At 39.3% G+C, this 25,513-nt stretch overlaps 1 protein-coding gene across 1 annotated transcript in view; it reads left to right on the forward strand.

Annotated features, from left to right (window-relative positions):
* TPH2 (tryptophan hydroxylase 2) overlaps positions 1 to 18,631 on the forward strand; it is a 50,498-nt gene extending 31,867 nt beyond the window's left edge. Inside the window, exons 9-11 of the mRNA XM_008632900.2 lie at positions 9,661 to 9,756; positions 17,916 to 18,049; positions 18,148 to 18,631. Of these exons, the coding sequence (XP_008631122.1) occupies positions 9,661 to 9,756; positions 17,916 to 18,049; positions 18,148 to 18,322 (405 nt within the window). The 3' untranslated portion in view covers positions 18,323 to 18,631. The remainder of the gene's footprint in view (positions 1 to 9,660; positions 9,757 to 17,915; positions 18,050 to 18,147) is intronic.
* The last annotated feature ends 6,882 nt before the right edge of the window (positions 18,632 to 25,513 follow it).

Consider the following 25,513-nt stretch of genomic DNA (forward strand, 5'->3'; position numbering starts at 1 on the left):
TTACTCTTTTTTTCCCCTTGAGATTTTTGTTCCCTACCTTGAATCAGTAGGCTGTAATTGTAATAATTATATAGTTTGACTACATAAAAGTAGCTAAAATTATAGTTTAACAAGACATTTTACATCTCTCGAATGTAAACACCTTTATAGGATTAATTTTTCAGCTTTGAATAAGCATATTAACTTATGTACAGATCCATACTATACATGTGCAATGAATTTAGGACCTATACAAGCACAGAATTCTTGCATATACGTGGGAGTCTCATCACTAGTGACAATTTTGGAGTGATCTTCACATTTGGTAAGTCACTTCAGACCACAGGCCCTGTAAATTCCTTTGACTTTGATACAGTAAAGAGCCATAATCTCTCTGCTCACAGGTACCTGCTCAGTTTATTTTTTCCACCTTGTTGATTACACATTCATGTGATTTGCTTTGTGTTTACACACTGCTGGCAAGTAAGTCAGTGGTGACTCAGTTGGCTACTCTGTGGTTATGATAGATTCATTTTACATGCCCTCACTGCTGAAAATCAGGGTGCTGCAAGAAGGTGCTCAACTATCCTTGAAAAAGATTTTGTTTGGGGCTGTGAAAAACATCTTCAATTTGGATATATTTTTAGCAGCAAAATCAATAGATATTTAAAATTCCCTGAGCTACTTTTCTTCTTTGATCTGTCTGTCAGCTTGACATGAATAGAACTTACACTTTTGTGCTTATGCCTACTATCTTTTTTGCTTCTTTTTTGAAAAGCAGGTTGAGCTAATGCATTGAGAGTCACAAAGCTTTTGGGAGTCCCTTGGCGTTTATGTGATTAAAAGAACATTGAGTTTAATTGCAGTGTTGCTGTTAGAAACTGTGATGTTTGAAAACAAGTCTTAGCTATTAAATCAGTTTTCAGTAAATAGATGCAAGAACTTGATTTTCTTTTTAAAATGTTTAGAAAATTAGTGTGGATGCTAATACTTTTGGAATGAAGTCCTAAACATTTTTGCTCTTCAGAAATAAATTTGAAATTAATATGACTGTGAAGAAATAGTGCATTTTTTCCTTTAAATTAGAGTTTTAAAACTTCACTGGCCAGTTGTCCCTGTCTCTTCAATGTGTTTTTGTCCCCACAGTTACAGAACTTGAAAAAGTTCTGAGATCCTTTCAGCCCCAGGAAGCTGTACCCCTTTCTGAAAATATAGCCTCCCTTCATTAGTAGATACATTAGGACTTTTGCAGCTGATCATGTACACAAGAAGCTCATAACCCTCCTTGGCTAAAATGGCATGGGATGCTCAGTGGCTCTCGTGCATCCCTCCCTACAGTACAGCTATCACAGGCAGTAATTGGCCTGGCAATTAGTGGGGACACAGCCTGCTTCGGGGAATGGCATCACGAGAAGCCCCACACAAGCCTGGTGCCTTCCCCAGGGGAATGACTGTTAGGGAGGACACCGGGGTCTGTCTCTGGGCTGGCCAAGGGTAGTTACTAAAGAGGCCTCACAGCTTGCAGTAATTAATTCTGACAGGGGACTGGCACAGGGCAATGATTCAGTAAACTCCTTGCTTCTAAAACTGAGGATTGCCTGTACTGTGATTAGTTGCTTCACCTTTGCTACTTGATAATCTGTGGATTTACTTTACCAGTCTGTCAAAAGCTTCTCCCAGGATAGGTGGAAGAGAATCCTGTGCCAGTTTTCCCCTTTTGCGGTTTCCTTGGAGCATTGCAGCATTTTCAAAAGGATGAACTCTGCCTCCCCAGCCTGAAGATGTTTTCTTGGTATTTCATGGAATGTTGCAACTTAATGCTTTCTCTCCTGAGCCTCCTGCTTAGCATGCTTGCCATGGAGTGGAAGATGGTCTTTTTAGAGAGGGACAAACAATGTTGGACTGGTGCTGAGGTCTACAGGTAACTGTGGTAAATGTGTCCTGAGGATTGAGGAGAGGCTTCTCCTAGGCTTCTGTAGAGATTCTGGCTCTGGATGCTGGGGGAAGAAAACTGTCTGAGGTGGTTCTTGTCTATTCCCTGGATATTCTAAGCAAGGCAATTCTCAGTTTGGGGTAACAGGCCTGGGGTCAAGGACCCATAAAATGAGTATGCTGTCAGGCAAAGGACAAAGATCTCTTTGTATGTGTATTTATTCCAAATTTTGCTCTCACTTGTGTGATGCCTCCTGTCAGTGTTCAAGTCCCTGGCTCTTTGCTGCAGGAATCTTACTCTCCAAGCTGCAGTGTAAGCCACAAGGCTGAGGAGAACATTATGGGTTGCCCCTGTTGCCTATAACATCAGGACCATTCTTCCTTTGATAGGTTGAGTTAATGCCAAGTCCTCATCTGTAAGAGTAGCAGCACAAAGATCTGGAAAACAGGAATGGCAAAGCCATAAAGACAGTCCCTGCTTGCAGCCTGTGAATTTTGAAAGATCTTAGTGAACCAAGCCTGTCATATGAGGCAGCATAGACTGAAGTGTGTGGTTGGACAGCAGTGATATGTTTGCTCAGCTTTTTTTTTCCTTTTCCTTTTTGATTTTTTTTTATTTTTAGTTTGACTTTCAGAGGATGCCATCTCTTTTAGTCCCAGCTAATACATCAAAAAACCTCACTGTCCCTGTTACGTTATCTGTGTGAAATCTCTGGATGACTGAAATTTGAACCAACAGCTTGAAAAAGAAATGAGTGAATACTCACTTCAGCTAAAATAGGGAGCACTGAACGTGAATTTGTGTTATATGTTGTAAAATAAAGTTGAAAGGAAGTGGCTCATTATTGCACATCATTTTTTCTTAATAACTCCACATGAAATTAATAAACCTTAAACCCTCAGGTTTTAGAAGCTGCTCAATATAAGAGTCAAACGATAGGAAAGAGGAAATAGGAAGGGCAAAGCATTAGGACTTCAATGACTTATGTTTAACAATTATCTAAGCACCAGTTTCTAGTTTCAGTGATCTCATCTTCTTGGCGCATATTAAGCTTCAGCACTGTTAGTTAATTATGTTGAAAAAGCTAAGAGTTCTTTTTCTGGCAGCGTTGAGCAAGTTCAGGCAAGTGTGTTTTTTGGGGCATTGATTTTTTACACCATCTCTGTGGCCACTAGCTTTGGTGGAATTGCTGCCTTGCCAGGAAACACCAGACTTTCTGCGTAAGTGTTGAGGTTCCTGATTCTTCACCTCCAAAGGACTCCAAGGTTTTCAACCGAGATAAAATGAGTGGGCTGGACAGACATCATCTTTGCACAAAGCAATCCTAAATTCAGATTACTTTGAAGTAATTCAAACATGGAGTGGGATATTATGTGACTTCATCTATGTAGGTACTAACTTCTTTTGCAACAGCAGAAAAATCCCAGAGGTGCTTCATCCTCCTTCTTTCTGCTTGCTTTTTAGAGTAGCAAGAGGGCCTCCTTCATGTGAGAATGAGCAACAGAAATATTCTCTCAAGAGACAAAAAATTATTAGTAGGAGCATTCTCCAGGTTTTATTCCAGAAGTCATATTGCACCTGCAAGGCTGGCAGCTGCCATACACATTGTCTTGTTTTGGTTGGGCTCCCCAGTGTTGGAGGTATACTGTTACCTCCTTACTTGTGCTGCTTGAGGTACGTTTTCTGCTCCCTTACAAACTCATGATGATAATTTTATTTTGGTTACCATTATGAGTTTTTCCTGTGGAAACTCCTGAAAAAAGCATAATTTCAAAGCATTCACAAGGGGTTAAGCCCCCCTGAGCTCACTATAGGCCATGCTTTCTCTGAGTATGGCAAGCCTTGTGTTAGAGGAATTTGCATGTAGTGGTACTGTGTGCTGTGACTGTCAACAGAAATGAGAAGGCTGGTGTGAATCTATCCCGGAGTGCTCTAATGAGCAGCACCACATCTACTCAAACTATTGTTTATAAAGAGATTGTTCCAAGCATTCACCCTTAGTGAAAGGTCTGAATGTGAAGCAGTCAGATGAGGGGAAAAACGAGACTATTGTTAAATATATTCACTTTGAAATCCCCGAAGGAAACCTCATTTCAGTGAACCTAAATGCTTTTCAAAGTGGCAGACTAAACAAAGTTTTTCAAGAAGGTAATCTGAAGAATTTTTTTTTTTTTTTTTTATTTAGAAGTGCTGTTGGTTGTGAATAGGGTCACTGCCTTTTTTGGAGGTAGGTGAATCATCTATAATGAGACTTAGCTATTGAATTTTACTCCTTTTCTGCTTTTGGTCTGTTCACAAGCTCATCATGAGATTTATTTGTTGTTCAAAAATCTCCCTGCATTTCTACTCAATAATGTTCCCACATGAATAGCTGTCAAATAGCTGGTATTGCTTGAGGTCTGCACTCCAATACTGGGCTGTATGGCTAGTTGCCTGGGTTACCTGTGTTACATCTATCTGTTTCTTGTAGTAGAGCATTCCTGATACTACTCAACAGACTGTGAATTTTGAATAATTCAGTCAAATGTGAAATGCCAGCTGGTTTTTTTTTTTGGTTGTTTTTTTTTATGACTACTGATGTCTTTGAGATTGAAAAATAAGCGACTATTCAAAAATTTATTTGCACCAGCTCTGAATGAAGAAAGAAAACACAAATGAGATCCACATATATTTCTGAGTTGAGAGTTGCTTGCAATTTGAGCACCTTTTACAGGGGAAATGAAAACACTTTTATTTCATTAATTCTTAGGATTAATTTCTAACAATGGGATTTTTAACAGTCTTTCAATTGTATATAATTATTTATTTATGAGATAACTACAACTATATGAGAGATTTAATCTCTAGGTGAATATTTTTAGAGCTAAAATATCAAAGGACTCCTAAAGAAAAATGAATTAATCTTTGCATGCTGTGGGGATATCACATGCATTTGAATTGAGTGGTCCATTCAAATATCCTTTGAAATATGAAATCCAGTAGAAACAAGGTAAATATATTTTCCTAAGGATATTTATTTGGCACTGGTCTTGCAATTACTTACATATAGTAATAGTTGTATTGTCTTCATGGCAGCTAATTTTATATACATATAAAGTGATTGTGCTACTACATGTCAGCTTGGGGCTGTAACCCCATGACATTGGCAGTTCATGTAGTGGTGAGTCTTCTGCCCATGTATCAGGATTACAATCATGCAATTACACAATCTCTCATTCTTCGCCCCTTGTGGCAGGGAGCACAAGTGAATCAGCTTTTGACATGCTTGGTGTTCTCAGGACTCATTCTGACAACATTTTTATAAGGTACTTTTAGAGAACAGATAAAATCTCATACTATACATCATGCTGAAAATTGCCAAGTGAACACAGGTGTCAGTCTCCAGCTATACCATAAGAAAATTAAGCAAAGTGGAATTGCTTGAAAGGCCTTTTTATGAATAAGTCAGGTTTTGTACTGACTCTTTGACTCTGGGACTCAACACCATGCACAAGCTCTTTGCACAGGTCCCAGGAGGGAGATTCTCAAATGCAAAATGATGTGGTGTGAGAAGGGACTTTCAAAGGCTTACAAACCAGACAGGTGAGGAGAATTGAGCCTATCAGACCTTTTTTCCTGCCTTTGAAAATATCTAAGCACCCTCGAATAACGATTTTTTCTGTTAGCTGTCATAGCTGTCACTGATTTTTTCTTTTTCTTTCGGTAGTCCAGTTTATAATGCAGGGCAGTATCTGAATGAAAAGAATAGACACTGTGTTTATCCCGTTTCTTAACCGGAGACCAGGTTTGGAGCTTGCCAGGGCTTATATTCTCTGTATCTTTCCTATCAATAGCAGGACAACCAATCTGACTCCTGAAATCACACACACGCTTGGCCAGAGAAGCCACCCCAGTATCTTGTTTCTGACACAGGCAAATTGCAGTCATCTGCAGGACAGTGTATGTCTAAAGCCATACGGTGGTATTTTCATGATGTACTGCTTTAGTTGCCATTGACTTTTGATTCAAGGGCTCTGAAGGAAAAAATCTGCTATATTAGTATTTTATAGCCCTTAATTGGATTTTCCTCTATGCATTTGTTGAATAATTTTTGAACCCATTAGATAATGTTTCATCAGCATGACTATAAAGTATCTTTCATATATTTTTGAATAAATAAGAGAAATAGAATAAAATCATACTGAACACTGTCTTGTGCTCCTGGCACAGTCTTGACTGATGTCACTTGTTATAAAAATTATTTCTAATCCCTCATTTGGCACTTTGATTCTTCATCTCATTTTGCTGATTTGACTAACAGAGCATCATTTTAGTGTAAGGCTCTTCGAGAACTTCAGAATTTATACAACATGGAAAGCCACCTTTCCTGCTTCAAGAGCCTGTCCATAGGTTTTAGCAAATCCACACTTCACCCCAAAGATGAGGTGGAACTGAAAGTAAAGACAGATAACCAGATATTGCTGTAGTTTGTAGAGGAACCAAGTATCTGGGGCCACAGTCTAGGGAGTATGCCAGAGACAGGTAAAAGATTTGAAATCAGAGCAGGAGAGCCTGGATACCCCTTTTTGTGCTTGCATTCACCAGCCTACATGTAACAGCAGTGTAATAATCAACTTTGTCTTCAGATGAGGCTTTAAAAAATGTATTAATTTCGACAGCCATTGCTTTGTTCAGTCATTCCCACTCCAGTGCGCTTATCCTGTGTATAATATAGGGTATCACAACTGTAGTTTACCATACAAAGAAGGCATTTACTAGGGTATCTGTGTGTCTGGTCTATAAAAAGTGTCGCTATATAATTAATATTTAAACTCCCTATCAGTATGCCTCGATGTTTGTAGGCTTGAGACACAACTTACCAAAGCCCGCAAGCTCTAGTGCACTGAGCCGCCTTTGTGTGTCTGGGCAGATGGGTGGGGGGAATTGTGTATTGCTGACTAATGATCTGAAGATGGCAGCATTGGGTGAGCTTTGCACTTTCTTGGCTAAGCAGGGCCCTCTTACAGATAAAATTGTAGTTGTTGCATATGGCAAATTTATAAATCAGCTTTTAATTTGAAGGGCTTTTCTTAATGCTGTAGTTTGATACCGCAAGTTAGTAGTAGGCAGACATATTGCCATTTATGTGTTTTATTTTTTTAGTTATACTGAGAGTATAAGTCTTATAAATACTAAAGATTGGCTCTCACCAGCAAGTGTTGGCTCATAAATATGACTCCCTTTTATAACATGTAACAATTATAATAACTTTTGAACGAATATAAAAGAAGCTCCCTCTCTACGTACTGTCTATCCATTAAGGAGGAAGTGGAATCAAGTCCTACCTGTCTCATGGACAGGATACAGTTCACCCTGGACATCAGGGATTGCTCTCTCCTGCACCTGTGTTAGCTCTTTGTCTTCTGCGCTTTCCATCCCCTGGAATGCACATCCTTCCCTCCACTGGCCCTATAGATTGCTAAGTGGGCATTTGACTTTCTCCTGGCAGCAGCATGACATTGGTTTGGTCTTCTTCAGCCTAAGAGAGGCCAGCAGTAAAGGTGCCCCACATATGGGGACAAAGTTCTGCTCTTACAGATCTAAAACAAATACCCGACTGCTTTTTAGCTGCTGTTGGTTTTAAGAATGAAAGTGAGCATGATCACTGTGTTTTATCAGGAGTCAAATCCTGTTGTATGTCTGTCAGAACATTAACATTCACATCTTAAGAACTACTACCTGATAGGTTCCTTTAAGGAACCTTGAGGAAGAGGGGGGGCAAATTCAAAGATGTTGGTGGGATTTAAGTGTAAAGCTGAGTAGTTAGTTTCTGACAGTGTCAGCATGTATACAGCCAGGCCTGTGGCCTACTGGTAGTTCTTCTGGCAAAATATTTAGGCAGGGAGGCTAAGTTTGTACTCTTCGTGGTGGGTCTCTCAGCTTCACTCATTACTTCTGTGATGCCTTTGTTATTTTGTGTAACTGGCTGTTTGTCCCCGAGACAACATTTTTGGAAACCAGTTGTCTTGGCTGCCTCCTAAGTGGTGACATCAGCTCACTGGATGTACTGAAAAATTTTATGCCAGCTTGATTTACCTGAGTCAATAGCAAAGCTGAGGTGAAAATTTGGTTTTTTTGGGTTTGTCTCTTTGTTTTGTTTTTTTGATAATATTGTACTTTCACCTCCCTTCATGGATATCTGTGTTTGACTGCTGTGATGGGATCTGACTTAAGACATTTGAAGTCTCTGCAACTGTTCCTTCTTCTCAGCTGACTTAGAAGGTTTGGATCAGACACAGGGTTCATGTTTTTATTCTTTTTTTATTATGCCCTTCTGCATAGTGCTATACTGTATGAATCACTAGATCTACAGAAACTTTTATGAGGCTAAGCAATTAATAATTTCTGAATTTCTAAAGATTTGTTGAACTTAAAATAGCTGTTAATTTCTGGTCTTCTACATTTAACATGATAGTCTGGAAGAGTTGAGAGTTAAGGAGGAAGTGAGTGGAAAAAAAATCATTGTATTAGGATGCATTCTGAAGTTATTTTAAAAAATTAAAATTTAGTCCAAAATATTGTTTTTTTTCTTATCCTAAATTCATATCTCCTGCAAAGACATGTAAATCTTCTAGGTTCAGTGTAGTTATGCCCCTTTGCACCAAACCCGAAACTGTCAGATAACGTAATAAACACAAACATGTACAGGGATATGTGTTTATAGATGCGCAATACTTTCGTATGTTTGAACTCAACTTCCTAAAACCTTCACATGTAGAAATAGTTACTATCTTTATCTCAACTGTTTGATCTAATATCAAAAAGCAATCTTGATGTGTCGTAACAAAACCAAAGTAAAACTCAGTACTGTAGGAGCGAAGGGACCATGATCTTTTGCGTTTAGTGGACAGTGGGCCGTCGGTGCTTCTTATGATCTTCCTAATTTGTAACATTTAACTTTGTTGAGTGAGTACAGCAAAGTTGGGTGCAGTACTGTTATGTTGGTTTAGCACATCTCTTTTCACAGTTTGTCATCTGTTTTACAGGTCAGATACGTCACCTGATTGAATGTAGACCTAAAGAGCAATTGTAATTGTTCAAGTGAATTCATTGGTCAAGTGAATTCATTTGACTGAGTATAAATTTCTTTCTGCAGTTTAAGAGGCCAAATGCCATATTCATTCTTTATTTATGACAGAATAAAATCTAGTGAAGACTAAGGCCACAGCTCAAGAAGGCTGTTAAGTACACACATAATTAAATTCGTTCTAGCTCAAGATGGCGCTTAAGTATGTTGCAGACTTTAAGGCAGTATCAGCTTGAGCTTAAAACTGAGTGATCTTAGAGATCTTCAGATGTTCCTAGACAGTCATGCCAACTACCTTGCAGGATTTTTTTTTAACGCATCTAATTTATTTCTCAAGGTTTCAAATATCTCTGTGGGTTACTATCAGCACCTCTGATACCTAAAAATGATCTTCCTTGTCTGTTCTCAACTGGCCTTGTCTGTTCCTAACTGGCCATTCCTGTGAGCTGCTTGGGTGCCCAGACAAAGAACAAAATCTCAAATTTTTTGTGCAAAGCTTCCTTACTGCTGAACATGACATTTCAATTACTTAGCAGCAATAAAATACTTTATCTGAGATTATATTCAGAATAGGTAATACTACAGAAGTGGGACAAACAAGTGAATATGGTACTGATTGTTATTGCTGAAGTGCCTGTTTGCAACTGTTTTATTTGTATCTGAATATCTGTATATCTTACAGTGCTATTTCTTTACGATTGAATTTGGCCTTTGCAAGCAAGAAGGACAACTGCGTGCTTATGGGGCAGGACTTCTGTCTTCTATTGGAGAATTAAAGGTATGTACCCTTAAAGCATAGTCAGCTTTAAATCTTAACAATATAATAGTTGAATATAAATATATTGACTTTCAAATAACAGTTAAAATCTCAAGATAAAAAGCTTGTATTTAAAATATGGTATTGACCTAAAAGCTGTGTTTGAAATATCAGCTGGCACTTGAAGCATGAAATGGACTTGTGAGGCCCAAAGTACCAAAGCAACTATAAACTACAAAACTGATTTCTATTTGAATTTTCATTTCTTGTAAAAGGAGGCTCAAGGGTTCTAACAGGTAAGAGTGCCTTGGGCTCTAAAAGCTTTGTTTGGATGAGAAGCACATATTTTTAATACCCACAAAAAAGTGTTAAAAATCAGACAAGATTCTGTTCTAAGTAATCCAGTGTACTTGAGTGGATTAATTATTGACATGAAAAGAACAACTTTCATTAAGTTCCTGATTCAGTAGACTACTCATATTAAAAATTAAGGAATATAAAGTCACGTTGAAAGTTGCCTGTGTGACAATACATAGAGCCCTATTCTTTTAAGGATGAAAGTGTTTAACCTTGTATGGTGTGAGTAGTTGTAGTGGATCATTTATTGCCTCTTTTTATGCCCAGAAAACATAGGAAACAGGAAAAAGTATTTTGTCACAACTGTAGTATTTTGGGACATAATACACCTCTCTGTTAGCAAAATAGGAGGGAAGGGTAAAGAGAGGGAGGAGTACTAACTTCAGGGACACAAATGAACTCTTGGTGGCTTTGCAGGTAAACATTTGGATTTAGAAAGCATATATGGAAGAGTATTGACAACTATTTTGCAATATACCTATTGTTTATTTGTGTTTAAACATCTTCCCAGCCTCCTGGGCTGGCTTTCAGTGAACTACCTGGCAGTTTAATAGAAGTATCTCAGTCCCTTTTTGCTGTTTGTTTTACCTGTAACTGAGAATAGTTGTGGTAAAGCTCATTAGTAAGACTGTTATTCTTCCAGTAGTAAAAAATTTGATGAAAATTACCATCTCCAGTATTTTTTCTTTGATTGCATTAGAGTTGCTCTAAGTTCTGTGCATACTGCAGCCACAGAAGCATTCTGTATCTGTCTGGCAAAGCTTTATACTCACAGTGCAAAGATGGTTAAATGAAAAGAGATGAACACATCCCACTTGTTTTCCTTTGGCCCAGCAACATTCAGTGCTGAGCCCCAAACTCTGCAGGATTCCATAAAGAATCAGGCCTTTTATTTAAACTAACAGTTAAGGTCACTAGGTGATGACCCTGAAAATTCCTACCACATCACTTACAAAATCTAAGGGCATAAGAAAGAGGAAATGAATAGTCAAGAACATAATAAATCTTCTACCATCAATGTCATAAACAAATGCATTATTCTTGTCAAGTCTGCGTATTTGGTGCCACACATTTCTGATCCCAGACCTGTGTTCTTTGCTCAGCAGTAAACTCAGAGTATAAATACAAAGAATAATCCTTTTGAAAAGCAACTCTAAAAGCTAAATAATCTGCACATTAATGGACTATATTGATCTGCTACAGTGTTGTGGCCAGATATAGATCATAATAATTTTGCCATAAGTCAATAATATTATATATTTTTCTATTACAGTACATATATATTTTGTGGATATGATGCCAGAAGGGACTATTAGATCATCTGATTTGACCTCTTGTGTATCATAAGATACTAAATTTCACGAGATCTTGCATATACCATACTTACTTAAGTTAGACATTTCAGTTACTGAGAAACTAAGCCCTTGTGTGCTGTGGGAACAGAACAGCACCAACAAGTAGACATAGACTCCATGAAGGGACTGATAAGGTGAAAAATGTCCAGAAAGTCTTTGGAAACGTGCTCCAGGGTAGAAAAAAAGGTAAAATTAAGGAAAAAAATGCAAAAAAGTACTAAGTTTTCTGCTAAAATGACCATGGGAGAAGCCATTTCTAGACCACAATCCTGGCATGAATGTGCTTCTTGTCAACAAGATATATTAGGCAGGTGCTTAGGAAGGAGAAAGTCTGGGCGCCCATGACTTTGGTACACAGCCTTGCATCTAGCTGTTGTCACTCTCTACTGTTTTTTGGGAAAGCAATCTCCCTCCTAGCACCTACTGGGAGGGCAGATTTCTTCCTTGACCTGAAGGTGTCTGAAAAGTCATGCTAGTAGACTGTTGTTGAGATACTGATTATATTATATATATTATATATTCTGATTGTAACTGAAATCCTTATTGATGGCAGCAATTGCTCTGAAAATGATGAGAACAACACTGGCTATTTCAGTGGTGAGTGGGGATGAATAGGAGACTCAGATTGCATGGCCATGACGTCTCCCCCTCATGCGTGCAACACTCGTACTTCTCATAGGTGTCAGAGTGAAGACAGAAATTATTTCCTTTCAGAATTAACTGCTGCCATACTTAACACGGGGGTGACTGTGGCCCATAGAAGAAGTTCAAATACTTACGTATCCCTGTCACTAGGAAGGCAGATCTTGAAATGTTGAATTTTGTTACCTTGACTTTAGAGTCATAGAATAGTGTAGGTTGGAAAAGATCTCTAAGATGATGAAGTCCAGTTGGTAACCCAGCACTGGCAAATATGCCACTAGGTCATGTCCTCAAATGCCATATCCACACACCCTTTAAATACATCCAGGGGATGGTAACTCAGCCACTTTCCTGGGCAGCCTACTGCAATGTTTGACAACCATTTCAGTGAAGAAATTTTTCCTAATATCCAATCTAAACCTCCCCTGGCACAACTTGAAGCCATTTCTACTTCTCCTGTCACTTGTTACTTGGGAGAAGAGATCAACACCCACAATCTCCATGCAGGTAACTGTAGAGAGTGAGAAGGTCTCCCCTGAGTCCCTTTTTCTCCAGGCTAAACAAACCCAGGTTCCCTCAGGTCCTCATCATTGTGCTCCAGAACCTTCCCCAGCTCCACCACCCCTCTCTGGACACCCTCCAGCACCTCAATGTCTTTCTTGTAGTGAGAGGCCCAAAACTGGACACAGAACTTGAGGTGCGGCCTCACCAGTAGTGAGGGACGATCACTGCCCTGGTCCTGCTGGCCACACTACTGCTGATATGGGCCATGATGCCACTGGCCTTCTTGGCTACCTAGGCACACACTGGCTCATGGTCAGCTGCTGTTGATTGGCACTCCCAGGTCCTTTTCCACCAGGACACTTTCCAGCCACTCTTCCCCCAGCCTGTAGTGCTGCTCGGGGTTGGTGGCACCCAAGTGCAGGATCTGGCACTTGGCCTTGTTGAACCTCAACAACGGGCCTCAGTCCATCGATCCATCCTGCCCAGATTCCTCTGCAGAGCCTTCCTGTTCTCCACCAGAACAATGCTCCTGCCCAACTTGGTGTTCTCTGCAAATTTTCTGAGGGTGTACAGGCATTTTTTATTAATATGCTTTTGTGAGCAAGAAGAAAAGCCTTTCTCCAGCTGCTGTCCCTATTAGCTCTCTTTTCAATGCAGCACTATGCACAGGAAATAAAATGGTGGCAAATTTTATGTATAATTTGTATAAATTTCTAGAAATACATGAGTCTATTTGCAGGGTAGAAATGGTGAGCAATATTTGGGCTGTCTAGAGGAGTGAATGGCTTGTTCAGTCATCCCTGTTTCTGTGCTACACTGCTCCACTGCTCCACTTTACAAATCTGGTTAATAGCTCTAGTAACAAAGAACTGTAAAAGCTAGAGAAATGTGGGCAACAGCCTATCAATATAGGATTACCTTGAAATCTTTTTCCCCACTTAGTATTTAGAATAAAATTTCAGATAATGAAAAATGCATCTCCTGATATGCATGCTATGGAAGCATCAAGTAAAAAAAAATTAAAAGCACAACAAAATAAGGAGAAAGAGAAGATTAAAAATGAAGCCTGGGGGGGGAAGAATAATACAGTTAGTAGTTATACAATATTCTGCCTAATATAGTCAGGTTAACTCTAGCTAACACTATTACACAGTATGTATTTGGGGCTTAGAGATAAGGTGGAAATAATGTACATTTCAATTATTAAAACTATTTCTAAAAGGCAGTTCAAATGTCTTCGGAAACTTTAATCCATTTACTTTGTGTCAGGCTCTCTTGAACTCTTTCATTAAAGGAGACTCCTATCAACTTCAGTTGGCTGTACATCGAGTCATGTATCCCTGTTGTATGCTTCTACATTGAACAGAGATGTAGACTTAAAATCTCTCTTTATAAATTTTTAAAAATCAAATACTGTATCCAATTGTATTATTTTGTTTTAATGATAATTTATTTTAAGAAATGCCAGCATTAGAATTTATAACCAAAAAGATTCAAAGGCAAATTTTGGCTCTGTTTTCTGAAGAGGATGAAGAAAACAACACCTGGATCCCAGATGCTCATTTAAAGACTCTAAAAAGAGAGTTTTTTCTGTATTTTTCTAGACAATATGTAAAATTATACTGCTGAACAAAATTTTCTGGTAATATCATGACACTGTCAGATTCCCAACTTATTTTGTAGATAAGCAGGAAAACATTTAAGATCAGATTTTTCAAGACTCTGTGTACTACCCCTGGGAAAACAAGGCAATAAAATCAGTACTGGCACACACACAACTTCTCACCTGTGTTCCTATTCTGCCCTTCTGTACTTCTCAGACAGTGCAGTATTTATAACTCATCTCAAGTTTTCCCCTTGCTAGCTGAAGGTTTTAATTTTTAGGTTTTGATTTATTTATTTTTTTTCTCAAAACTGAAAAGCTCTGAGTTGTATTATTGCACTCAATTTTTATACTCAAAGGTGAAATTACAAGACCAAACTCTTTTTTCATGTGTCAGTGATAGTGGTCACTTAGGAAATGATTCACAGTTGTACATTGTAAATGCCTGGTGCCATCTGACATGCCGTAGTATTTCTGACCAGCTGCCACTGCAGAAATGTCTAAAAGTCTTCTTTAGATCCTGTGCTGTATCTTCCATTCTCTGTACAATGCATCAGACAGCCTAGGCCTTAGAGACCTGAGGTTAGGTACCTCAATCACTCTTTTAACCTTTCATTGGCAGGGAGTGGAGGCATTTGTTTATTGTTCTGCTTATTTTCAGTATGGATGATTGTCTAATTCTTAAGCTGTCTGATACTGCTGCTTTTCCTGAGAATCAGTGATGATTCATTTCTAAGTTTCACTCCAAATTCTTATTTCTTGGACTGGAGTAGACTCACCAATAGTTTTATTAGCATTACCAGTACAGTCTGTAGGAAGGGGCCATTAGAGGCTGTTATCCCAGATCCACAAGATGGTGAGATGCTCTATTTTACCAAAAGCTGTTTTCCATATGAACGTTAGCCCTAACATCTCATTGGAGGTGGATAACAAAAGAAGTTTCTGATGGAGAAATCTGTATTGGGTACTTAGTCATTTGAGTTCACTAAAGAACTGAATGACCAACCAAACCATAAGTGAATAACATGTATTTAAAAAAATACAGGCTTGAAGTTGAAAGCTTTTGGACTCACCAGACCATTTTTTTTGGTTGAGATTATACAGTTCATAATGTTGAGAGGGCCAAGGACCAGTATTTTAGAGCACTGTAATGTTTCTGATAAATGCTCTGGTCAGCTTTGAGTCAGTGTCTTGACCATTCTAGTTCACACTAGACAGTTAATGGTCTCTCTGAAGGTTTGTCTGCAGGCTCAGTTCAGTTGCTTAACTCTGGCATTGCTGGTGTCAGCATATCAACCCAATAGCAGATGTTACAGATGCCAGGCTGTGGAATTTAAAAACACCATCCAGACTTGCAAAGATGGAAACATTGCTTTGGTAGCCATGACAATTCCTACTTGATCTAAGAGGCAGAAGAACATATCCTGGAAGGGAGATGGTATCTTGGGCGGGAATTCATCACAATTAACACCCTTTGTTCCCAAAGTGCAATCCTAAGAATAACTGATCAGTTGTCACCTAATTTTGAAGGCATGTCTGAATACTTTACCCTTGGTTTCCAGGTTGCATGTGTTCTGCTGTCTTCACGTTCCACTCTCTGCAGAGTTGCGTTGTGAAGCAGCAGCTCTGTTCATGTATAACTAAACTGGGATCCAGAAAGTATGAGTCATTTCATATGGATAATCTGAGGAGAATAATAGAAAGGCTTTCTCAGAGGACATCCCCTGTGATAGAGTCCGGCTTTCCTTCTCTTTAAACTCTCTCCTTTTATAAAATTAGGGCTCAGTGATTAGAGCAGTTGTTCACACTGTAGGAGCCACTACAGTCGAGAATCCCTTATTGACTCTGATAACTTCAGTCCCAAAGACTGGGCCTGGCCTATCAGAGGCCATTAGTAACTAGAGAAGTTAACACTGTCCCCCTTTCTGTTGAACCTTTCACAGTACAGGAAAGAATTCTTGAGCCAGAAGTAGTCAGTTCCTACAAAATCATGGCCTGCATCATAATCTTGATTTCCTGCAAGGAATCAACTTCACTCAGTTCACTCAGAGTTTTGAAACTTTGTGCTTTAGACATTTGAGGCATCAAGTCTTACCTGGAAGTACAAAGGCACCAAAGAGGGGATTTTTATCTATAGTTACCCTGCCAGGGAATCTATTATAACTCCTAGTGAAAAAAGGCAAATTCATTTTGATAGGAGGTAAATGCCTTAATTTATAAGCATTCAATCACACCATGGCTCTGCAAAGAGAAAGTGACAACAGGGATATAGGCAGGTGATCCTGTTCCTGCAGTCCATTTAGAAGAGGATGATGGTTGAGAGATGATTTTTTATATTTATTTTCAAACGTGTTTAACTGATGGCTGGCTAGAAACAGCAATCCTTGTGAGAAGGAAAAGATACATGTACTAAGGAAAGTTAATTCCCTGACATTTTAAGATTCCATGCATTAATTTTTCATGTATTTATTTTTGGAGAGAGAGGAGGTGGGAGGAAGAGCCTCTTGTTCCAGTTTTCTGTCCTGTTATTTGTAGACTGCAGGTTGAGAGCTAGTATGATATTTTCAGAGCCTTTCACATGGATTTAGGAATGAGCATAAGCAAGAGCAAGGATAAAAGTTTGGTGAATACCTTAGGGTCAATACTTTACTCCACTATAAAGAATGTCCATGCAGATAGAAAGTAAAGAAATCAGAGGCACCTTCAGACCTCTGGGATCTGCTTCCTCCCTGTCATTTCTTTATGCTTTTCATGCACATCTTCACTCTATGTAGATGTCAGGGGACTAAAGAAGGTTGAAAGGTGACCTAAATATGCTCTCCTTCCTTACCCTCTACTTCTGTAACAGAGCACTGAGAATGAAAATATGTGTGCTCTAGAAGATAAGGTAGATCCAAAAGCCAACACAAGTATTCAAGTTGGAAGGGAAGCTAGAAAAGATTGTCCTGGAAAATGTCTCAGTACCTGATTTTCAGTTCTGAAACCTCTCTTTTTCAGTGGCTTGTGCAAGTCATATAAAGAGAAAGACTAATCAGAAATCTCTACTCTGGGTAGAAGCATTTACCTTTTCTGCCCAATGTCTCTTCTGTACTTATCTATGCCTGTTTGTTTCATTATTTTTTCTTTGCAGTACTATATGAAGCATTATTACTCAGGTGTGTGGCAGAAGAGTAATGCATTTCATTGTCATGCAATACATTGGCATTATTTAATGGGATTTCAAATTTGTAGTTTCACTTTTACTGTCAGGAAAATAGTATATATTTTGGCCTGAAAATGTAAAGCACAGATTATGTAAATAGTTTAGTCAGACTCAATTTACCCACCAAGACAAGGATGAATTCTGCTAGTTAAATGAGATTTTGAGGACATACATATTTGTAATTGTATAGATAATTTTTCAAGAATGGTTATTTGGTGACTTTCTTTTTTCCATCTGAACATTTAGGTCTGTATGTGTTCATGGCAGGTGAATTGCTAACCTCCTCTTTATTATTTTATTATTATGGGGAAAAAAATCTCCCACAGTAAGGGCTCTTTAAGTAACAAATTCTGCTCACTTTTCAAACAGAAAAAACACTGTGTGTAAAACAAGATGGGTTACCAATTAGTGGGAAACATATAGCACAGCGATATAAAAGCTGTATATATGAACAGCTGCTGTAGATACACAGCAATATCAAACTCCAGTTTAACAGATACTGTGGTGTATTTTGCAGCATGCTCTCTCTGACAAGGCCAACGTGAAAACATTCGATCCAAAGACAACCTGTTTGCAAGAATGCCTTATCACTACTTTCCAGGAAGCTTACTTTGTTTCAGAGAGTTTTGAAGAGGCCAAAGAAAAGATGAGGTAAATTATTTTCCCGGACTCAAAAATCTAATTTTCTCTTCTTTAACAGTTGGGAGAAAAGAAAATAAAGGAAGATAATTTTCTTTTTTTTCTTTCAGGGACTTTGCCAAATCAATCAATCGTCCCTTCTCTGTGTATTTCAATCCATATACACAAAGCATTGAGATTCTGAAGGATACCAGGAGTATAGAAAATGTTGTCCAGGACCTCCGCAGTGATCTAAACACTGTATGTGATGCTTTAAGTAAAATGAACAGATATTTAGGGATTTGATATGTTTGGCACTGTGATTTGCTGTCAGTTGCTCTTTCTGTAGCCAGTTACATCACATGAGATGGCTAATTTCTCAAACCCATCAGTTTTCCCTTTACAGCTTGGCCTGTGGCTTGCATCATTGTGTAGCTCTGTCTAATCGTAATGTGCAGAGAAACCAAGGCAATGCTAATTTGTAAATGCAACGTGGAATGTGGCAGAATATAATCATCAATTCCTCAGCACAATGTCATGTACAAGTATACCATTAAAAACTTTCCTGGCAATGGTTTGGTTTCCATAAAATGATTCACTTCAATGTTTAAGAAATGGTGTTGCTGACTTCATTAGGTCTGAGTTTATTTCTTCATAATCCCTTGCCTTCCATAAGAATCCAGAAAAAAATTGTTTGCAACATTTTCATTTTTTTTGTAAGAAATCTGTATCTCTTTCTATAGTGGTAAAGGCACTGTTTTGTCCATTTATCTGTAACAGAACTTAGTGTCTCTTCTGACTGAACAATACAATTTATATACCAGTAGGTGTCAGAGATCAGGAAGGATATGTATTGGTACTAAAAGGTCTGTGAACATTATACATTTTGAGAACTCACAACTAACAAAAGTTCAATGTGGCTGAGCAATTGCAACACAGTAAAAAAAAAAGAAACCTCTGACAGTTCATGTAGAGAAGTATTTGTAGTTCACACATGTTACTTGTGACAGGGCTGAGTGTGCTTCCTCTGAGAGTGCTATCTGGAAATAAGAGAGGAAGCACTTGTTTTAATTTCATTGTTTCATGTGAATCCAAAGTCCTTCTACATCCTTGTATGTCTTCTGCATTCCCTTGTGTCTTGAACTTACTCCTCTTGTATTTCATGCGTAGTTTGCCTTTCCTCATTATTCCACATTCAGCCTTGACTTGGCCATGCATGACTGGGTCTACACTGTGTCAGTATGAGAACACATAAAAGGGCGAATATGGAAGTTGTTATTTAATTATAGCCAAGATGATTTTCAGTTACTAGAATATTTGTGGAGTGATTAAATCATAGAAACACCCAAGCTGCCTTGCTTGTATCAGATGGATGCAAGTAATGCCTGAGTTAATAAACTCTAAGCTGGCAAGCTCTGACAGAAGTACAAGCTCTGTCTGGGGAGCACAGTGCAGAAATATTTGAGCTGGCTCTTATCTGGAAGCAATAATTATGCATGTCTTTCCTTTATCTGGGTTATTCTATTCGCCTATTAGCCAAGATAATGGAGAGTTGACTATATTGTGTGGACCCTTCTTAATGGAAACCACATGACTTATGCAGATCATGTCAATAAGGGTAAAAGTGTCACAGCTTGCCTACGTAAATGGAAAGTAGGTACTAAAGCTGCTGTCCCAGCTGAAAGAGTCGTGCAGAGACTCTTAAGTATTGCTAGCAATTTCAGCATAAAAAAGGCACCACTTGATAGTACCAGCATATCCTTAAATAAGAGGCAATCTATAAGGATAATTTTCACAGGGAAATCTGCCACGTCCTCAAAGATAACTATGAGATAACAGAAAAGGCTTTTTTTCTGTGGATAGTCCCTGCTGCATTCTAATGATGCTGTTAATAGGGTGTGGAAAAATCTAGTTTTAGATTTAACTGTGACTGCCATTGGTACAAATGAAGAGCTGTTGAGTTATCCCATGGGGATCAGCATGCTGGAGGAGTTTCTAACCTCCCAACATTAGTGCTGACTGTTAGCTAGCACTTAGCACAGAGGAATCGCTGGCAACCTTATCAGGAAAGTTTCTCCCTCTTTCTTTCCGTGGAATCTGAGGAACCCCTTGTAGTGCTTTCTGGAGAAAATGGACTGAACTGAGATTTGCTTTAACCAGTCTGAAAAAATTGTGCAAGAAACAGTAGCTCTTACTTGGTTCGAGAACTGGCAAGGTATTGTTGCTTGCTTATGTAAAATAAAGCCACAATACGCAACAAAGATTCAAAGCTTACAAAGTTACCAAGGCTTTCCCTTGAATCAGAATTATGCAAGAAAACTTTAAATACTTATAATATCTGGATTTATTCTTGACTCTTCTGAATAGCTTAAAATAAGAATTCCATAGCAGTAAAATAATAGAAGCATATCTTTGTTTTGTTTTGTGCTGTAAGCAAGTAAATCTTATTATGGATTAGGGAGAAACCCTTGAAATCCAATAGTCTTTCTAGGACTAATGATGGCAAGGAAACTGTCTACAGTGAAGATATAATGTCAATGACACAGAACATTGTCAAAGGATAATGGGCTCCCGCTGCTAGATATATGCTTAATCCAATGATTTTATTTCTATTATACAACATGATTAAAAATAAATTAACTATAATGGGCTAAGGAATAATAGTGATTTAGAGAGACAATCACTCATTGTTCTTACATAGCAAAGATGTTGTCTTACAGGCTGCAGAGCAAACTGGCTTTGGGCTTCAGCCATTCAGGAGCCAGTACTGGGAAGGAACGCTTTAAAAAGTGCACTGTTGCACTTTTATGAATCCCATAGTTCCAGCTTAGCTGAAATTCTTCTCTGTGGTTTTTATTAGCAAATTAAGATCAGCCATGCAGCAATCTCCTTGGATGACAAGCTCATTTAGGCATAATGAGGGAATTATTGACAGTTATCAAATTACACTAACGTTTCATTTGGAATAGGCCATATTTATATAAGGTACTTGTTTAGCTTTAGTGAGCTGGACTCTGGAAATTGGACTTCTGGCTTAGTCTCATTTATTTCCTGTGTAATTCTGAACTGATGCTTTATGGGTCTGAGATATATGCACTTGCTTTGCCTGCACAGAGTAAATGGGCCCGATCTTAACGAATGTAAAGCATTGCAGTGTTTACTACCATGCAAAGCCTAAAATGAAAAACAACACTCTGAGACATGGCAGCAAATACAAATACCAAATTTCATTTGCAAACCAAGACATGGTTCATGCATTTCATTTAATTTGCTCAGTAGAGGGGGTGGAATGAGGAAGGTGTTAACATAATATATTATGTTTTCCCTCTCCACTCTTCAAGACCTGTTGGGAATCCTGTTTTAAGTTTGGCCACTAAAATGCACTTTCATGAAATAAGGTGTCTTTTCCTTTCTTCTTGTTAGGATACCCCAATGTAATGGAGAAAATTCCAGAAATTTATTGTACTGTAATGTGTGTTTACTGATGCGCTGTAATGGATTACAGAAAAAAGTTTCATGTCTTTGAAAGGACAGCCTGGCTCAGAGAGCTAAAGCTGCTGAAGGCTTTCACCTACAGGCTGCTGGTACAAATCCAGTCCAGTCAGCAGTTACTGAAAGCTATCACCAGCCAGCAGCAGCCTGGCTTCTGTGTGATGAACTGGGAGGCTGTGATTGCATAGTTTGGAGTAGAAGAGACTGAGGGGAGACACGATAACCTTTCTCAAACACATAGAAATAGCTGCAAAATGGAAGGGACAAGCTGTTCTTCAGCTTCAAGAACAGCTTGGACTTAAATTGCAGGAAAGGAACATTAAGTTATGTAGCAGTGAAACATGGCGGACAGATTGCCTGGGGAGACTGCAGAGCCTCCATAATTTTTCAAGATAACAATTTAGGCTACTGTCTCTCACTCGCAGGAGAGAGACTGGCACAGTCAGTCCCATCTTGAGACCAGAGGAGAGGCCATACAATGTCACGAAGTCCCTTGGGCCAGCAGCTTGGAAAAGGCTTCAGACAGCTCCTAAGAGCAGTAGTGGTCAACAGCCACCACTGTGGAGCATTTATATGTCACCTGCCCTTCTGCCTCCTCCTTCAGTCTTTGACCAACCCTGAAGAGTGGGTCTTCATCTTTCTGTCTTTCCTTAGGGAATGAATAGGATTCATGGTCAGAGTGTAGCCATACATGCTGACTGTGGTGCTCTATTTCAAGTTCATCAGTGACTTGGGAGAGCTGTGAGCCCCAAGACAGCTCTGTGTGTGACTCACCTGCTAGTTACAGCTGCCCAGAGGCAGAAGACCAAGAATGAGCAACCAGCATTTGTAGTTTTTACAAACAAGGTTTAAAGATGCTCAACTTCATGAACAAAATAGAAGTTCATATTTCATTCTGTCTGTGCCTGATTTTGAGTTATCAGGAAGACTGTGCTCCCTTGAACATTCTAGAGAACTTGAAGCTCTTCCAAGCTGCTGAACTTGAGTGCTCCAGCCAGACATCAGCCTTGCGTCTTGGTGAAATCTGGGCACAGAGCAGCCTGTTCTCCCTAACTCTCCTTATTTCCAAGGAAAAGAAACCCACTGGTGTAGTCCAGAAGGGAATTTTGGTTTAGGCTCCTGCTATAGCTTTCCAGGGAACTTGGGGACTGTACCTGCTGTCCAGCCTGGGGTCACATTAAGGACTGGGTAAGGATTAGTGCAATGCTCTTCCACTCAGGGAATCAGCTTTCCCAACCTGGAAACTTTTCTTCTTGTTTCATCAGAATAGTCTATGTCTTGATAGAAAAATGACAGCTTTCCTTCTATCTCAGTAGGACCCATGATCATATTTCCAAATAATCCAAATAATGCTGTATTTGTATAATGGCTATGCTCTGTGCTATCCGTCGCTCCAGCACTGGAGATGTTTCACAGACAAATTCTTCCCTTCTCAGTGAACAGTTGGACAACAATGACAGATTCCTATTCTGGGCTTCAAAGTATGTTTGAGACAGGGCTCTAAGAAAAAAGTTCTGATTATACTAGAAATTACAGCTTATTAAAAATATATATTAGGAAATAAGTTGTTAGAAATGTTGCCATACCAAAGGCTGCTGAGATGTCCTTGGCATTCTTACTGGTAATTTCCTGAAACAATGTTCTCCTCAATTGAAATGCTCCATGAAACCTTTGTTGTTAAATTTTTTATGTGGTCCTCGAGAAAAGGTAAGTAGACACAAAATAATCAGGATTTAGTAATGTCTATTCAAAACAAGTACATTTAGTTTAAAAAGGTCCTCCAACACCTTAGAGTAAGAATTCGTATTTCTTTGCCAACAGCTGAGATGTTAAGGTAAGACTGAAAATAAGTGCTGGCATCTTCTTGGAATTTGGCCCAGAGGGGACTATTCAGGTGGAATAAGTGTGAAATGGGTTATATAGTTCCGTACTTTAAGATGCAAGTGGGTGATGGATATTCTGGTGGACATTATTTTGATGTAGTCAGAAATCTCAAATGTCCAGAAAAAATAATGGAGAAGAAGCTGCTGTTGCCACACTTCATCTTTGGAAGCAAAGAGTTGAGTTTGTGAATCAGCAGGAGGTAGATTTCAGTCCATGTTAAACTGACACATGACCTGAAACACAACCCAAATACGCCTACACCACTGGCTTCTGTGTGGGCTCCAGCGTGAATACAATCCTGATAACAGAGCAGCAATAAAGCACTCTAGAGCCAAACAGTCCTGTTTTCCCACAGCAGAAAATGTGGATGATTTGAGATCAGCATGACACAAATAAAACCACTTTTATTTCCTATAAAACCTTTTGGAATATGGTACTATTTTACTTTTTGATAAAGATTATAAAGAGACGTTAATTATGGAACGGTTGAAGCTCTTAGCATTTTCTGCCTTGAGCTTTTCTAGTTGCCACCAGAATCCCTACCCAGTCTTGCTACTTTACGTGAAAGTAATGCTGAATATGTGATGCTGCCATTTCCCAGGATTTTACAATTGGTGGGTACACCTAGTGGTACCCCCCCTCACCACCCTCCTTGCAGTGAATTGCAAACCTCAGAGATGTGAATAAAGTCAGTTAATGGTAAATGAGTTTAAGGTTATACACACAGTGGATTTGCCACTCTAGCAGAATCTCTTAGGAGAATCAATTTGGTTGAGTTCCCTTTTAATGATTACCCCTGCTAGGTCACCTGCAGGTGGAGTTATGAAAAAGCAAGTGTCTCTCATCAAATGGGAGCCAGGGAGTCAAAATCTCAACTGCTGCAAAGCGAGCACATGTTCCAAGAGATGTTTTAGTGCCAGTGCCAGTCAGTTCAATTGGATGTAGCTCAAAATAGGTTTCGTAGTTGCTGGACTGAAAGGCTACATTTTACCTGTAGGTCTCAATCCAGCCACTGTTTTCTGAGACAGATCCTTGTCTGCTGGAGCAGGAGCTAGAGTTGTAAGTCAAGCATGCAAAGCCTGTTCCTTACTTCAGTTGCAGGCATTTTTAAAAAGAAAACGTTATCTCCAGAATAAAAATGCAGTGTGCAGAAGGTGAAGAGGCAACATCGTCTGCTCTTTTCTGGGATGGCCTTTCACTGCTCCCTCCGAGTTCTGGTCAGCACAGTTCATGCATCCAAGGGAAGTCTTGAACTGTGCTATTTGACAGGGGCAGAAGTTATGAAGCTGCCTGAGTCCCAGAGAAGAGTTCCTACTCTGAGCTGCTCCTGTGGCCTCGGAAAGCCCCTGTTTGCATTCTGTGACTTCTTTGCATAGAATAACTCCTCAGGCTTTGTCTGTGGTTATCTATGTAGTGGGATCACTTAACACATGCTGTCATATGTACAGGGAAGATAAAGAGAGGTTGGGAAGTGCCAAGAATTTTATTCCATAACTCTTCTTTTCAAATCTTCTCATACCTGGCTGATGCTTAAAAAAAAAAACCAAAATAGAGGCCCACCAGCACCATTCATCCATGCTTCCCTCCCACTGCAGTCTTCAGGCAGAAGCTCTGTAGGGCGTCATTCTCATCTGTCCATTCTCGTCTGTAGCCCTTCTCTTGTCTGAGGCCAATAGTAGCACACAGTGTATCTGAAGGGCTGGTGAGCTGTTCCTGCTGTGCCCACCCAGGGCATTTTCCTGGTGGGACATTGCTGTGTGGAGGTGGGCGGCCTCGTGCAGGTCCGGGGGGGAGTACAGTGAGTAGAGTGTGATAGTGCACAGCTCTGTCTGGGGTGGTAAGCCCAGCCTCACTGCTGGAGTGAAGCCTTCCAGGACACTCAGGGTGCTCAGTGGTGCCAATACAATCTTTCTTGCCCCACTTCAGAAGCAGAATTGCTTTAAATCAGCAATTGTTTAGTAAGCCTAATACTTGGGACTGTTAAAAATGTCAGTGGTGCCCATAGACTTATAAGGAAGGGGCATGGGCAGCTGTGTGATACCTATAGGCAAGTATTGATTTTCTCATCACAATGTCAGCACAAAATCTGGCATACAGATGATGTGGAGCTCATGTGGATTC

Source organism: Corvus brachyrhynchos, unplaced genomic scaffold (genome assembly GCF_000691975.1).
Source record: "Corvus brachyrhynchos isolate BGI_N302 unplaced genomic scaffold, ASM69197v1 scaffold32, whole genome shotgun sequence".
NCBI classification, from domain to species: domain Eukaryota; kingdom Metazoa; phylum Chordata; class Aves; order Passeriformes; family Corvidae; genus Corvus; species Corvus brachyrhynchos.